Source organism: Trachypithecus francoisi, unplaced genomic scaffold, assembly GCF_009764315.1.
Source record: "Trachypithecus francoisi isolate TF-2019V2 unplaced genomic scaffold, Tfra_2.0 Lachesis_group13, whole genome shotgun sequence".
NCBI classification, from domain to species: Eukaryota; Metazoa; Chordata; class Mammalia; order Primates; family Cercopithecidae; genus Trachypithecus; species Trachypithecus francoisi.
Genome location: NW_022681458.1, coordinates 35160237 through 35177956, shown reverse-complemented (window position 1 = coordinate 35177956; position 17720 = coordinate 35160237). Strand labels below are relative to the sequence as shown.

General features: G+C 40.8%; 1 protein-coding gene across 10 annotated transcripts in view; it reads right to left on the bottom strand.

Annotated features, from left to right (window-relative positions):
• The window catches only part of INO80D (INO80 complex subunit D), a 98115-nt gene that overhangs the window by 32566 nt on the left and 47829 nt on the right, over nucleotides 1–17720 (bottom strand). For all 10 annotated transcript variants that reach the window (XM_033230585.1, XM_033230581.1, XM_033230582.1 and 7 more), the window contains one exon: nucleotides 3312–3536. In XM_033230585.1, coding sequence (XP_033086476.1) covers nucleotides 3312–3536 — 225 coding nt within the window. The remainder of the gene's footprint in view (nucleotides 1–3311; nucleotides 3537–17720) is intronic.

The window sequence follows — 17720 nt, the reverse complement described above, 5'->3', positions numbered from 1 at the left end:
TTAAAAATGTGTGAAATAATAAAAAATAGCCAGGTGCAATGGCTCACACCTGTAATCCCAGCACTTTGGGAGGCCAAGGAGGGCGGATCACAAGGTCAGGAGATTGAGACCATCCTGGCTAATACGGTGAAACTCTGTTTCTACTAAAAACACAAAAAATCAGCTGGGGGTAGTGGTGGACGCCTGTAGTGCCAGTTACTCGGGAGGCTGAGGCAGGAGAATGGCATGAAACCCAGGAGGCGGAGTTTGCAGTGAGCTGAGATCGCACCACTGCACTCCAGCCTGGGCAACAGTGAGACTCTGTCTCAAAAAAAAAGAAATAATAAATAATAAACTCAATAAAGAAGCTGGCCTTGGCCGGGCGCGGTGGCTCAAGCCTGTAATCCCAGCACTTTGGGAGGCCGAGACGGGCGGATCACGAGGTCAGGAGATCGAGACCATCCTGGCTAACACGGTGAAACCCCGTCTCTACTAAAATATACAAAAAATTAGCGGGGCGAGATGGCGGGCGCCTGTAGTCCCAGCTACTCGGGAGGCTGAGGCGAGAGAATGGCGTAAACCCGGGAGGCGGAGCTTGCAGTGAGCTGAGATCCGGCCACTGCACTCCAGCCCGGGCGACAGAGCGAGACTCCGTCTCAAAAAAAAAAAAAAAAAAAAGAAGCTGGCCTTCTACCAGGAGGTTGACACTGTAGTGACCCGTGATCATGCCACTGCATTCCAGCCTGGGCGACAGACGGAGACCTTGTCTGAACAACAACAAAAAGAATCAGAATTGAACTTCACTTCCTTAAAGTAAGACAATATTTTGAATTTTTTATTTTTTTTGGAAAGCAGTCCCACTCTACAGCCCAGGCTGGAGCACACTGGCATGATCTCTGCTCGCTGCAACCTCCTCCTCCCAGGCTAAACCCATCCTCCCACCTCACCATCCCTAGTAGCTGGGACTACAGGCGCACGCCACCACACCTGGCTAATTTTTGTATTTTTTAGTAGAGATGGGGTCTCACCACGTTGTCCAGACTAATCTCAAATTCCTGACCTCGAGTGATCTACCCACCTCAGCCTACCAAAGTGCTGAGATTACAGGTGTGAGCCACTGCGCCCAGCCATGTTTTGAAATTTTAAAATTCAATTTAGTGCTTTAAATGTGTATTTCAGTTAAAAGTAATAACCAAGAGGGGCAGTGGCTCATGCCTGTGATCCCAGCACTTTGGGAGGCCAAGGTAGGCAGATCGCTTGAGGTCAGGAGTTCAAGACCAGCCTGGCCAACATGGTGAAACCCCCATCTCTACTAAAAATACAAAATTGGCTTGGCATGATGGCAGGCACCTATAATCCCAGCTACTTGGGAGGCTGAGGCAGGAGAATCGCTTGAACCAGGGAGGTGGAGGTTGCCGTGAGCCAAGATTGTGCCACTGCACTCCAGCCTGGGTGACACGGCAAGGCTCCATCTCAAAAAAATTGAAAAAAAAACCCCAAAAAACCCATAATTAAAATGTATATATAAAACAAAATTCTGTTATATAAATATGTATTTATATATACACAACAGATACTACATATATTTATTTATATAGAAGATATTTTATGTTTATATATGTATAACAGAATTCTGTAATCAGTTTAGAAAATATAACTTTGGATTTTTGAAACATTTTATAGATATAAACTAAGAAGGCTGGGCGCGGTGGCTCAAGCCTGTAATCCCAGCACTTTGGGAGGCCGAGACGGGCGGATCGCGAGGTCAGGAGATCGAGACCATCCTGTCTAACAAAGTGAAACCTCATCTCTACTAAAAGATACAAAAAACTAGCCGGGCGAGGTGGCGGGCGCCTGTGGTCCCAGCTGCTCGGGAGGCTGAGGCAGGAGAATGGCCTAAACCCGGGAGGCAGAGCTTGCAGTGAACTGAGATCCGGCCACTGCACTCCAGCCTGGGCAACAGAGCAGGACTCCGTCTCAAAAAAAAAAAAAAAAAAAAAAAGATATAAACTAAGGTATTACTGTACTAAGGTTTTCACCATTACCACCAAAATGGTAACATGCCAAAATTTCTAAAACATCAGATAACTCTACATTTCCAATATACAGATTTTCATGAATGGAATATTATATAAACATGATGAATCATGTTTTCAAAAGAATCTTGAAGAACACAGGGAAATGGCTATGGTATACTTCTGAGGGAAAACTAGTGAACTCAAACTATTGTCATGAGAATTAATGTAATTAATTAATAATTAAGACAATGTCATGAGAAAGTGGTCATAATTCAGTGATAAACGGACAAGAGCATTTATGGAAATAAATGAAAATAATGTAGAGAACATGATCTCAATTTTGCTTTTTAATATAAACACATGGTTCGGTGGAAAATTTATGCGCTTATGCGCTCGCTCACACACACACACACACACACACACACACACACAAAGACTAGAAGGAAACAGAATCAAAATGTTAACAGTGCTCATTCTGTCTTGTGAATGGCAACATGAAGATTTTTCCCTTCTCATTTGTATATTTTTAAAATTTTCCACAATAAACAAGTATCTGCATTATAAACAGAAGGAATTTTTTCTTAAAAAAAAAAATCAATGTAATAAAATACTTGCACAAATAATCTGTGAGGTAATGTAAATATTCACAGAAAACAGACTGAAAAGGCCAGCTACAGTGGCTAACATCTCTAATCCCATTCTAATCCCCACACTTGAGACCAGCCTGGGCAATATAGGGAGACCCTCATCTCTACAAAAAATTTTTTTAATCAGCTGGGTACGCTTTCACGGGCCTATAGTCCCAGCTACTCAGGAGGCTGAGGTGGGAGGATCATTTGAGCTCAGCAGTGAGTTATGATCGCACCACTGCACTCCACCCTGGGCAACAGAGCAAGACCCTGTCTCTAAAAACAAAAAATGAAAACCAACACTGAAAAGAAACTCAAATAACACAAGTAAATAAACATAAAATACTACTTTTGTAGTTAAAAATCTATAAATGTTACTTTTAAATAACATGAAATTTGTAAGCATTGTATTTTCTTTTTAGGCCAGGTAACATTCTCAAATCTTTAATGAATAAATTCTAATCAAACTTCAGCAAACTTTTAGCAATGCTTTAATTTTACTGTTAGCTCATGGCAGTATTATTTTGACACCTGCAGCACTTTAACAAAGCAAGAAAACCAAAACACGATGCTTAAATGTTTGCGACTTAATGGCCATCTCCCATTGTGCCTCAGCTATCCTCTCACAAAATAAAGAAAGCAAACTGAGATGAGTCCCTTAAGAATAGGTTGCTGTGGCTCTAACCTGGTTCGACTGCATGCAGCTCTCCGCAGTTCCTGTATTAACTGACCAGTGCATTCTGGTTCTTTACTGGCCGCCTGCAGCAAAGCTTTCCTAAATGTATGCCGGCATTTCTTTTGACGAGATTCTGCACGCTCCAGGCGGCACAGGTGCTTATATTTCTGCTGAAAGTAAGTGCAAAGTTGGGTCACCCTGGAGCTCCTACTCTCCGCATCATCATCATCTGACCTGGAAAGTGCAGGGAGAGAAATGAAAAATTGGTTACACATTAGGCTCCTTTTAGACAAGGAAAAAAAGAATTAGGAAGTGTGGCCGAATGCACAAGTTTAAAACTTTTGTGGCATGTGAGCACATACTTCACACAACTACAGTAAGAGAATTCCAATAGAGCTGAAATAAGTACAGTATTTCAACAATAAGGACAGAGTTAATCCAGTGCTTTCAGAAACAGCCTTCTTAGCGTGGCATCGGTAGACACTTAATATGCCAGTGTCTTCTAAATTTTAAGTGATTAGAGACTCTAGAGGAAAAAATTCATTTCTTTACCTTTACTTACTAAAATGTCTGGGTAAATGACATGACAGTTATGAGGAAACAAACAGCATAATTTCATAAAAGACAGGTCATACCAGAAATAGGGCAGCAAATTCTAACAGTTTATTATCTAAGAGCTGCCCTTTTAAACATTCTGGTTTTTAACTACCTTTTTCTTGCTAACCACCTAAAGAAATTTGGTTGTAGGGATAGCATCAATTCTACCACTTTTTTTTTTTCTGGGTGGAGACAGAGTCTCGCTGGAGTGCAGTTCATGCGATCTCGGCTCACTGCAAGCTCCGCCTCCCGTCACCACGCCCAGCTAATTTTTTTGTATTTTTAGTAGAGACAGGGTTTCACCATGTTAGCCAGGATGGTCTTGATCTCCTGACCTCGTGATCCGCCTGTCTCGGCCTCCCAAAGTGCTGGGATTACTGGCGTGAGCCATCGCGCCCAGCTTTCTACATGTTTTTTTTTTTTTAAACTATGGAAGTATCCTAGACAGCATTTAATAAGTCAGGGATTACATACAGGATTTTCCATCACATGCTAATAATGTGATTAACTGGTGTCCTGGCTAAATGCTACGTGGAAGTGATGCTGAAGGAACATCTAAGCTCAACAAGAAAGAGTGCTGAGGTTAGTTAGCAATGTCTACCACCAGCAAGGTTTAAAAGGCCACTTTTTTATGAAACAAATGTGATCTTACTTTTTACCATCAGGGATAATGCACACTAGACTTGAAAACTGACCTGTTATTTTAGCTTATTTCTCTTCTATCATAAGTAAATACCACACATGTGACACCATGGACTATATATTATCTTACCAATCTTCTGCTATTCATTGCTTGGTTTCTCTTAAGTGATATTATTATTCTTTCCTTCAGCATAGCCTATAACAGGCTACTCTATAAACTTCTACTTAGTATCTCTCCTAAGAAGCGCATTCTCATCAGTATAGTTTTTACTACAGATCTACAAATTGAAGGATTTTACTTCAATCTTTTCATTTATTCAACATTCAACACTTACTGTTTATCTATTATGCTCAGCACTACAGAAGAGAGACCAACATTTCAACGAGTTTGCAATGCAATTTAGACAAGATAAACACTTACCAAAAGTTAAAACAATTCAAAAAAGAATAAAATCAGTAACAAAAACAGTGGGGCAGACAGACCAATGATTCAAACATCTGACCACAAATCAGAAAAATCTGTGAGCACTTAAAAGTTTCAGCCTCCTAGGAACTACCCCAAATCTACTGAAACAAAAATCTCCATGGTATAGGGCCCAGGATTCTTCATTTTGAATTTTTCCCTGACCTCTGACAGGAGGTCTACACTCGCGAGTTCTCGTAGAGCTAGCAAGTGTGATAAATATCTTTCACACAAGACAGAAAACAGTAAAGTATCACAACAGAGGTCAGGGTAAGGTGTTACTGAAGTTCACTGTAAAGACAGCTGAAAGGCCTGTTCACTGGAAAGACAGCTGAAAGGCCTGGATGCAATGGCTCACGCCTGTAATCCCAGCACTTTGGGAGGCCAAGGTGGGCAGATCACTTGAGGTCAAGAGTTCTACTAACATGGCAAAACCCTGTCTCTACTAAAAATATAAAAAGTACCCAGGTGTAGTGGTGTATTCCTGTAACCCCACTACTCAGGAGGCTGAGGCAGGAGAATCATTTGAATCTGGGAGGTGGAGGTTGCAGGAAACTGAGACAGCAAAAGTGCACTCCATCCTGGATGACAGAGCAAGACTTTGCCTCAACAACAACAACAACAACAAAAAAAAAACAAAAAACTCTGCTGGAAGAAAAGAAAGGCTTTGCAGAGGGAAATGAACCCTGAAGAAAGAGGACCTCACACAAATAGAACACGTAAGCCAAGATACAGAGATAGACAGGATGGTGAACAGAAAGAATGTAAGTAGCTTGGTGTGGCTAAGGTAAGGGGTCTATAAGGGAATAATGATAGGTAAGGTTAGCTTTCTAAACTTAAATATCAAATTAAAGAGTTTAACCTTTATTCCACAGGCAAAGCAGGAGACTTGTAATTTTTTAAATTTTGCACTCCTAACTGCTAAGTAAGCTTTGTTAATTGTTAAGAAAACACAGTAACACAGGTGTGCCATGACAATGATTACAGTCAGCAGCAGATATAAAATCAATGGAAGAAAGAGAGAAGAGTAAAACTCCGGGAAAGAGATAACAAGGATCCATCCTAGGATGGAAGGAGGAGGATTGGAGAACGTGAGGCAATCTGCATGCATAAAGACATGTATAAAGACAAGCTTTGTCAGTTGGCAAGGACCAGGGAAGGGACAATAAGCAGGCAGCAGTTTCCACCAGCAAAGACTGGGAAGAAGAACAGTAACATAACGTATAAAACAAGGAACTAAAAATACAAAAAAATTAGCTTGGCATGGTGGTGCCTGTAGTCCCAGCTACTTGGGAGGCTGAAGCAGGAGAATCACTTGAACCCAGGAGGCAGAGGTTGCAGTGAGCCAAGATCACAAGCCACTGCCCTCCAGCCTGGGCGACAGAACAAGACTCCATCTCAAAACCAAACCAAACAAACAAACAAAAATATAATGGCCATTATCATAATTGAACTAACTCACTTTGGTGACTCAATATGAAGGATCAGAAAGTCAATGACTCAATGGCTCAGAATCTGCATAACTAGGAAAATAGAAGTCTCATTCATACAAAAAAGGAAATGGAGAGGAAAGGCAGGTCTTGAAGGGAAGGCAAAGCTTGGGTCGATAATCGGTTGCCAAAATTGTTACTTTAAAAAGATGCGCCTGCGCCCCTGCCACCGCTATCACCACCTCAGTGTCCCCTGGCTCCAGTCCTGCTCTTAGGACAGCACTGCCACAGCTACATGGCCCTGCCTGCCTCCTGTGCTGCGCAGCCGCTGCGTGTGCCCCAGATGGCGCTTTACCCCTAGGACTGGCTTAAAATAGCGAAGTGATCATCATGGCTGATGAGAGGCAGGACTGGACTGCAGCTCCGACTGGTACAGACAGAGCAGAGTGCAGAGGCTCGCATAGTGAATTTTAGCTCCAGAACAATTGCAAGAACAAACCAGGTATCCCAAGAGGACCCACAGACCCTCTGAAGGAAGTGGACTGCTCCTGCAGGACCTGGAGGCATTCCAAACACTGTGAGTGCCCAAACTGCAGAAGTAGGAAAGGGAGATCCTCTGCTCCGAACACACACCGGCGCTGGGGAAACTGAAGGTCTAGTTTACAGGAGAAGTTTCCAACCTTACCTGGAGTTGAGTCAATTTAGAGAGCTGAGCAAAATACAGGGGTACAGGAAGCAGCGGGAAAGGTTCCCGGAGCTCACTGGGTCCCCAAGCAGGTCATTCCTGCCTGGCATCACAGAGATCTTTTGGGAGAGCAGCCAGAGGCATGGGGAAAATGCCACAGGAAGAAGGAAATCTCCAGCTGAACTTTGTAACAGTCAGAACTGTGTGAGAAGCCTCCCAGCCAGAATGGGGGGGAGGCCACAAATCCTGTGTGCAGACTCCACAGGTGGGGAAAGAACCAAAGCCCTTTTCTTTCGCAGCTAGGAGGCAGGTAGCCTGGGGCAAGTTCTCAAGCCCTGCTCACCCACTGCCTGGAAACAGACTGGGCTATTAGGTGGGGCATGGTGGGAGTGAGGGTGGCCCTTCAGATTGTGTAGGAGCTGGGTGAGGCCTATGACTGCTGGCTTTCCCCCACTTCCCTGACAACCTACGTGATTCAGCAGAGGCAGCCATAATCCTCCTAAATACACAACTCCATTGACCTGGGAACCTTTGCCTAGACACATTGTCACCGGGTTATCCAAAGTTAAGACGAAGGAAAGAATCTTAAGAGCTGTGAGACAGAAGCACCAGGTAACCTACAAAGGAAAACCTATGAGATTAACAGCAGATTTCTCAAGAGAAACCCCACAAACTAGAAGGGATTGGGCCCTATCTTCAGCCTCCTTAAACAAAACAATTGTCAGCCAAGAATTTTGTATCCAGCGAAACTAAGCATCATATATGAAGGAAAGATACAGTTGTTTTCAGACAAACAAATGCTGAGAGAATTCACCATTACCAAACCACCACTACAAGAACTGCTAAAAGGAGCTCTAAATCTTGAAACGAATACTGGAAACACATCAAAACAGAATCTCTTTAAAGCATAAATCATACAGGACCTATAAAACAAAAATACAAGTTAGAAAGTGAAACAAAAAAACAAAAAACCAAAGCACACAGGCAACAAAGAGCACAATGAAAGCAATGGTACCTCATATTTCAATACTAACATTGAATGTAAATAGCCTAAATGCTCCACTTAAAAGATACAGAACCACGGAATGGATAAGAACCCACCAACCAACTATCTGCTGCCTTCAGGAGACTCACCTAACATATAAAGACTCACATAAACTTAAAGGCACAGAAAAAGGCATTTCATGCAAATGAACACCAAAAGCAAGCAGGGGTAGCTATTCTTATATCAGACAAAACAAACTTTAAAGCAACAGCAGTTAAAAGACACAAAGAGGGATATTATATAATAGTAAAAGGCCTTGTCCAACAACTGCAGAATACACACATTCTATTCAACAGCGCATGGAACTTTCTCCAAGATAGAACCATATGCTAGGCCACAAAACCAGCCTCAGTAAATTTAAGAAAATTGAAATTATATCAAGTACTCTCTCAGACTACAGTGGAATAAAACTGGGAATCAACTCCAAAGCGAACCTTCAAAACCACGCAAATACGTGGAAATTAAATAATCTGCTCCTGAAAGAGCACTGGGTCAAAAACAAAATCAAGATGGAAATTTAAAAATTCTTCAAATTGAACAACAATAATGACACAACATATCAAAACCTCTTGGATACAGCAAAGGCAGTGCTAAGAGGAAAGTTCATAGCCCTAAACGCCTACATCAAAAAGACTGAAAGAGCACAAACTGACATTCTAAGGTCACACATCAAGGAAGCAGAGAAACAAGAACAAACTAAACCCAAACCCAGCAGAAGAAAGGAAATAACCAATATCAGAGCAGAACTAAATGAAACTGAAACAAACAAACAAAATACAGAAGATAAATGAAACAAAAAGCTGGTTCTTTGAAAAGATAAATAAAATTGATAGGCCATTAGCAAGATTAACCAAGAAAAGAAGAGAGAAAATCCAAATAACCTCAATAAGAAACAAAACAGGAGATGTTACAACTGATACTACTGAAATACAAAAGATCATTCAAGGCTACTGTGAACACCTTTATGTACATAAACTAGAAAACCTAGAAGAGATAGACAAATGATAAATTCCTGAAAAATACAACACTCCTAGCTTAAATCAAGAAGAATTAGATACCCTGAACAGACCAATAACAAGGAGCAAGATTGAAATGGTAATTTAAAAATTACCAACAAAAACCATTCCAGAACCAGACTTATTCACAGCAGAATTCTACCAGACATTCAAAGAAGAATTAGTACCAATCCTTTTGACACTATTCCACAAGATAGGGAAAGAAGGAACCCTCCCTAATTCATTCTATGAAGCCAGTATCAACCTAATACCAAAACCAGGACATAACCAAAAAAGAAAACCACAGACTGATATCCCTGATGAATATAGATGCTAAAACCCTTAACAAAATATTAGCTAACCGAATCCAACAACTTATCAAAAAGATAATTCACCGTGGTCAAGTGGGTTTCATACCAGGGATGCAGAGATGGTTTAACATAAGCAAGTCAAGAAATGTGATACACCACATAAACAGAATTAAAAACAAAAATCACATGATCATCTCAATATACGCAGAAAAAGCATTTGAAAAAATCCAGCACCCCTTTATGATTAAAACTTTCAGCAAAATTGGCATACAAGGGACATACCTCAATATAATAAAAGCCATCTATAACCCACAGCCAACAAAATACTGAATGGGGAAAAGTTGAAAGCATTCCCTCTGAGAACTGTAACAAGACAAGGATGCCCACTCTCACCACTCCTCTTCAACACAGGACTGGAAGTTCTAGCTGGAGCAATTAGATAAGAGAAAGAAATAAAGGGCATCCAAATCAGTAAAGAGGAAGTCAAACTGTCACTGTTTGCCGACGATCTGATCGTTTACCCTTGAAATCCATTAAGACTACAGAAAGCTCCTAGAACTGATAAAAGAATTCAGCAAAGTGTCTGCATACAAGATTAATATACGTAAATCAGTAGCTCTTCTATATAGCAACAGCGACCAAGCAGAGAATCAAATCAAGAACTCAATCCGTTTTATAATAGCTGCAAAATAAAATAATAATAATAAAATACTTAGGAATATACCTGACAAAGGAGGCGAAAGACCTCTACAAAGAAAACTACAAAACGCTGCTGAAAGAAATCATGGATGACACAAACAAATGGAAACACATCCCATGCTCATGGATGGGTAGAATCAATATTGTGAAAATGACCATACTGCCAAAAGCAATCTACAAATTCAACATAATCCCAATCAAAATACCACCTCATTCTTCACAAAATTAGCAAAAACAATTCTAAAATTTCTAAGGAACCAAAAAAGAGCCCACATAGCCAACACAAGACTAAGCAGAAACAACAAATCTGGAAGCATCACACTACCTGATTTCAAACTATACTATAAGGCCACAGTCACCAAAAAAGCATGGTATTGGTATAAAAATAGGTACATAGACCAATGGAACAGAATAGAGAACCCAGAAATAAACTCAAATATTTACATCCAACTAATCTTTGACAAAGCAAACAAAAACATAAAGTGGAAAAAGAACACCCTTTCAACAAATGGTGCTGTGATAATTGGCTAGCCATGTGTAGGAGAATGAAACTGGATCCTCATCTCTCACCTTATACAAAAATCAACTCAAGGTCAATTAAGGACTTAAATCTAACACCTGAAACTATAAAAATTCTAACATTGGAAAAACACTTCTAGACATTGGCTTAGGCAAGGAGTTCATGACAAGAACCCAAAAGCAAATGCAGTAAAAACAAAGATAAACAGCTGGGATGTAATTAAACTAAAGAGCTTTTGCCCAGCAAAGGGAACAGTCAGCGGAGTAAACAGACAACCCACAGAGTGGGAGAAACTCTTCACAATCTATATACCTGACAAAGGACTAATATCCAGAATTGACAACGAACTCAACAAATCAGTAAGAAGAAAACAAACAATCCCAATAAAAAGTGGGCTATGTTTAGCTAGGCGCAGTGGCTCACGCCTGTAAGTCCAGCACTTTGGGAGGCCGAGGCAGGCAGATCACAAGGTCAGGAGATCGAAACCATCCTGGCTAACATGGTGAAACCTCATCTCTACTAAAAATACAAAAAATTAGCCAGGCATGGTGATAGGCACTTGTAGTCTCAGCTACTTGGGAGGCTGAGGCAGGAGAACGGTGTGAACCCAGGAAGCAGAGCTTGTAGTGAGCTGAGATGGCACCACTGCACTCCAGCCTGGGTGACAGAGTGAGACTCCATCTCAAAAAAAAAAAAGTGGGCTAAGGACATGAATAGACAATTCTCAAAAGAAGACAAACAAATGGGCAACAAACATATGGAAAAATGCTCAACATCACTAATTGCAAATTTGATTTGCAGGGAAATACAAATTAAAACCACAATGTGATACCATCTTACCCCTGCAAGAATGGCCATAATCAAAAAATCAAAAATCAGTAGATGTTGGCGTAGATGTGGTGATCAGGGAACACTTCTACACTGCTGGTGGGAATGTAACTAGTACAGCCACTATGGAAAACAGTGGGGAGATTCCTTAAAGAACTAAAAGAAGAACTCCCATTTGACCCAGCAGTCCCATTACCAGATACCTACCCAGAGGAAAAGAAGTCATTATGCGAAAAAGATACTTGCACACACATTTATAGTAGCACAATTCGCAACTGCAAAATCATGGGACCAACACAAATGCCCATCAGTCAATGAGTGGATAAAGAAAACTGTGGTGTGTGTATATGTATGTATATGTGTGTGTGTGTGTGTGTGTGTGTGTGTGTATGATGGAATACTACTCAGCCATAAAAAGGAATGAATTAATGGCATTTGCAGTGACCTGGATGAAACTGGAGACTAGTATTCTAAGTGAAGTAACTCAGAAATGGAAACCCAAACATCCTATGTTCTCACTGATATGTGGGAACTAAGCTATGAGGACCCAAAGGCATAAGCAAGATACACTGGACTTTGGGGACTTGGGGGGAAGGGAGGAAGGGGAGCAAGGGATAAAAGACTACAAATAGGGTGCAGTGAATACTGATCAGGTGATGTGTTCACCAAGATCTCACAAATCGCCACTGAAGAGCTTACTCATGTAACCAAATACCACCTGGACCCCAATAACCTATGGAAAACGGAAAAAATAAAAATAAAAAAGATGCTATTACTGCAGAATGGAAGGACTAAATCAGTGCTTCTCAAGTTAAATGTGGAAAGACGCACTTGGATGCTGAGGCATGTTACATGATTATACAATTTTCTAAAGCTTATTCATAATTTCCATACTTATTCTATCACAGACCAGTAATAAGCAGTTTGTAGACTGACACAGGTCCACAGGCCATCCCTTGCAAAGACATAATTTAGAACATCTCCAGGATGCTTCCCACTTCTAAGATCAATGACAATGATATTTCAAACCTGGTTGCTGATGAAGAGTAGGGAACTGAGAAGAGAAAGGCCAGTTTCCCTTCATTTAGCAGTGACAAAACCTGGCACCTAGTGCATTCTCAGTATGTGTTTGTTTCCTTCCTTCTTTAACTTTCCATATCTGTGAAATGAGATATACCTGGCCTACCCCCCAAGATTGTTAAGAAAAGGGAGAGAAATGATACCTGTGAAGTGACAATATAAATACAGATATTGTTATTACTAAAATGTTATTAACAACCCTGAATACAGAGCAGCAAATTCTACACCTGATATTCTAAGATTCCAGGCTTGTCCATAATCTCAAGGCATAACATGAACTTCTCCAAATGAATTTCATTTTAATTTACTTTATTAAGACAACCAAACAGCAAAATGGTAATACCTCTAATAAAAATAGGAGAATCAGAAAGAGGCATACATATGAAGAAAAATAATGAGTTTAGTTTTAGAAATGCTGAATTTAAGGTATTGACCAAATACGTGATGAGAAATATCCAACAAGCAGTTCAAACTCAAAAGATTTATCGTTAGACATGAGTAAAAGATTTAGGAGTCACTCAGGCCGGGCGCGGTGGCCCACGCCAGTAATCCCAGCACTTTGGGAGGCCGAGGCGGGCGGATCATGAGGTCAGGAAATCGAGACCATCCTGGCTAACACTGTGAAACCCCGTCTCTACTAAAATAACTGGGCAAGGTGGCGGGCGCCTATAGTCCCAGCTACTCCAGAGGCTGAGGCAGGAGAATGGCGTGAACCCGGGAGGCGGAGCTTGCAGTGAGCCGAGATCATGCCACTGCACTCCAGCCTGGGTGACAGTGCGTGACTCCGTCTCAACAAAAAAAAAAAAAAAAAAAAAGATTTGGGAGTCATTCACAAAAAGGTAACAAGTAAACCCAGTTAGAATGGCTATCATTAAAAAGACAAAAAATAACAGATAATGGCTACGAAGTGGAGAAACGGGAACTCTTATACACTGTTGGTGGGAATCCAAATTAGTACAACCTCTATGGAAAACAGTATAAAGATTTCTCAAAGAAGTAAAAATATAACTATAGAACTACCATTCAACCTAGCAATTCCATTACCAGGTATCTACTCAAAGGAAAATAAGTCAATGTATCAAAATGATATCAGCACTCATATGTTTATAACAGCACTATTCAGAATCACAAAGAATAGAATCAACCTAAGTGTCCATCAGTGGACAAATGGATAAAGAAAATGTGTTGCGCGGGCGCGGTGGCTCAAGCCTGTAATCCCAGCACTTTGGGAGGCCGAGACGGGCGGATCACGAGGTCAGGAGATTGAGACCATCCTGGCTAATAGGGTGAAACCCCGTCTCTACTAAAAAATACAAAAAACTAGCCGGGCGAGGTGGCGGGTGCCTATAGTCCCAGCGACTCGGGAGGCTGAGGCAGGAGAATGGCATAAACCCAGGAGGCGGAGCTTGTAGTGAGCTGAGATCCGGCCACTGCACTCCAGCCTGGGCCACAGAGCGAGACTCTGTCTCAAAAAAAAAAAAAAGAAAATGTGTTGCATGTATACACAATAGAATGCTATGGAGCCAAAGAAAAGAATAAAATCACATCTTTTGCAGCAACATATGTAGAACTGGAGGCTTATGTGAAACAAGCCAGGCACAGAAAGACAAGTATCACATGTTCTCACTCATAAGTGGGTACTAAAAAACATGTTCACATAGACGTAGAGAGTGGAGTGACAGATGAAGACTCAGAAGGTTGAGGGGGTGGAAGAGGGGAGGATGATGACAAATTAGTTAATAGGTACAATGTATGTCATTCAGGTGATTGGTACCCTAAAAGCCCTGACTTGATCACTACACAATCTATGCATAACAAAACTGCACATGGCTGGGCGTGGTGGCTCACGCCTATAATCCCGACACTTTGGGAGGCCGAGGCGGGAGGATCACCTGAGGTCAGGAGTTCAAGATCAGTCTGACCAACATGGAGAAACCCCGTCTCTACTAAAAAAAAATACAAAATTAGCCTGGCATGGTGGCACATGCCTGTAATCCTAGCTACTCGGGAGGCTGAGGCAGGAGAATTGCTTGAACCCGGGAGGTTGCGATGAGCCGAGATCGCTCCATTTCACTCCAGCCTGGGCAATAAGAGCGAAACTCCGTCTCAAAGACAACACAAAACAAACCTGCATATGTACCCCATAAATGTGTAAAAATAATATGGAAATAAAACTAGTCATCTGTTTTATTCTATTTTGATCTGTGTATTAGAATATTTGTGGTATAGCCAGGTGCGGTGGCTCACACCTGTAATCACAGCACTTTGGGAGGCTGAGGCAGGTGGATCATGATGTCAGGAGATCAAGACCATCCTGGCTAACACAGTGAAACACCGTCTCTACTAAAAAAATACAAAAAATTAGCAGGGCGTGGTAGTGGGCACCTGTAGTCCCAGCTACTCAGGAGGCTGAGGCAGGAGAACGGCGAGAACCCAGGAGGCAGAGCTTGCAGTGAGCCGAGATCGGGCCACTGCACTCCAGCCTGGGTGACAGAGCGAGATCGTCTCAAAAAAAAAAAAAAAAAAAAGAATATTTGGAATATTTGAGGTATAAAGATGAATACATTGTGTTCTTCTTTGACCTTGAGGGTAAAAAAAGTTACCTGATAAAACTTTTAAAAGAAAAAAAGAGAAAGAAACACTTGACAGCATATGGTAGTTTAAAACACTAAGAGAACTACATACTAGGTAAAATATATTTATGCATGCATTGTTGGTCCCAATAGGAAGTAGAGGAGATCTCTTCCCCTAACTGCTCGTCAAAAAGTAAATAAACATTAAATAGAAAAAACCTGGGCCAGGCACAGTGGCTCACACCTGTAATCCTAACACTTTGGGAGACCTAGGTGGGAGGATAGCTTAAGCTCAGGAGTTCAAGAGTGGCCTGGGCAACATAGCAAAACCCATCCCTACAACAAAATGCAAAAATAGCCAGGCATGGTGGTGCATGCCTGTAGTCCCAGCTACTCAGGAGGCTGAGGTTGGAGGACAGCTTGACCCTGGAAGGTCACTCCAGACTGGGTGACAGAGTGAGACCCTGTCTCAGAAAACAAACAAACAAATGAACACAAAACTGAAGCTAAAGGTAGAAGCAGAGAGAAAAAGAGAGGAGGTAGGCTGATTTCAAAGTACTTGCTGATATAAATTATCATCCTAACAAGTTAACGTAGCTAAATTTGAGTTTCCAGGATAAGTCCAAAACCTATAAAACCAAGGATTACCATGCAAATAAGTAGGTAAGCCACTTTGTGTAACAAAAAGAAAAAACATGATAAATGACAGACTCATACTTACAAGGACACCAAAGGTGGGACTTATGACACACACAATATAAAAGTTGTGTAAGAAAGGTATAAAGGGGCTGGGTGCGGTGGCTCACGCTGGTAATCCCAGCACTTCGGGAGGCTGAGGCGGGCAGATCACTTGAGGTCGGGAGTTCGAGACCAGCCTGACCAACATGGAGAAACCCTGTCTCTACTAAAAATACAAAATTAGCCAGGCGTGGTGGTGCATGCCTGTAATCCCAGCTACTTGGGAGACTGAGACAGAAGAATCACTTGAACCCGGGAGGCAGAGGTTGTGGTGAGTCGAGATTGCGCCATTGCACTCCAGCCTGGGTAAGAAGAGCAAAACTCTGTCTCAAAAAAAAAAAAAAAAAAAAAGAAATGTATAAATGATGTTCCAGCTATGGCTTAGTCTCTCGGTTCTGAGCTCAGTGGCACGGCCTCAGAATTTTATTTAATAAATAAACTCTTAAAAATAAAAAATTATTTTAAACCAAAATTTCATGGATATTTTACCCAAAATAAAGGAAACAAGGCAATGATGTCCATCCTCACTCTTTCTATTCAATAATTTACTGAAAATCTTAGCCAGTCCAGAAGGCCAGAAAAAGCAATACGAGGCATAAAGATTGGAAGGAAGTAAAACTGTCATTCACCATGACATGACTGTTTACAGAGAAAATCATAAAGAATTTACCCAAAAAAGTTAGAATAAGTAAATTATCAAAATTGCAATATATATTGACAATTCAACCTAATAACAAACTATTTCTACATATAAGTGGCAAACAAATGAAAAATAAAATCATAAAAACAATTCAGTTTACAACAGCATTGAAAGCAAAATATTTTGAAATAAATTTAATAAAATATATGCAAGACTGTCACACCAAAAATTTAACTCTAATGAAGACAATTTTAAAAGACCTAAACTAGAGCAGTATCCCATATTCATAGATTAGAAGACTTAATGTTGTTAAAATGTAAATTCTCCACAAATCAACTTATAATAAAAACTACAACCACAATAGTATTGTTAGTGGAAAATGACAATTTGATTCTAAAATTTGTGTGTAAAAAAAAAATACCTAGAATAGTCAAAATAATTGTGAAAAATGACTATGTTGTAGGATTCAAACCACTGAATTTCTACAGGTACTCTATAACCACAATTAACTAAGTAAATAAGTCTGGAAGTAGTCTAAAAATTTAAAAATTAATCAATGGAACAGAAAAGACTTCAGAAATAGGTTCACACCTAATATGCTGAATTAATTTGTCACAAAGGCACCACAGCAAATAAATAGAAATAAAAGTATTTTCAACAAGTACTTTTGCAACAACTAGATAGCCATATAAAAGAATAAACTTTGGCCGGGGCAGTGGCTCATGCCTGTAATCCTAACACTTTGGGAAGCCGAGGTGGGCAGATCACCTGAGGTCAGGAGTTTGAGACGAGCCTGATCAACATGGGGAAACCCCGTTTCTACTAAAAATGCAAAATTAGCCGGGTGTGGTGGCTCATGCTTGTAATCCCAGCTACTCAGGAGGCTGAGGCAGAAGAATCACTTGAACCCACGAGGTGGAGGTTGTAGTGAGCCAAGGTCGAGCCATTGCACTCCAACCTGGGCAACAAAAGCAAAAACTCCATCTCAAAAAAAAAACAAAAAACTTTGACCCCAACCACAGTACACACAAAAAATTATATAAAATGGGTCACAGACATAAATGTTAAAGATAAGCTAAACCTACAAAGTTTCTAAATACAACAGAGGTGAAAAACCTCCACAACTTTAGAATGGTCAAAGATTTTTAAAGTAGTATACAGAAAGTAGTAAA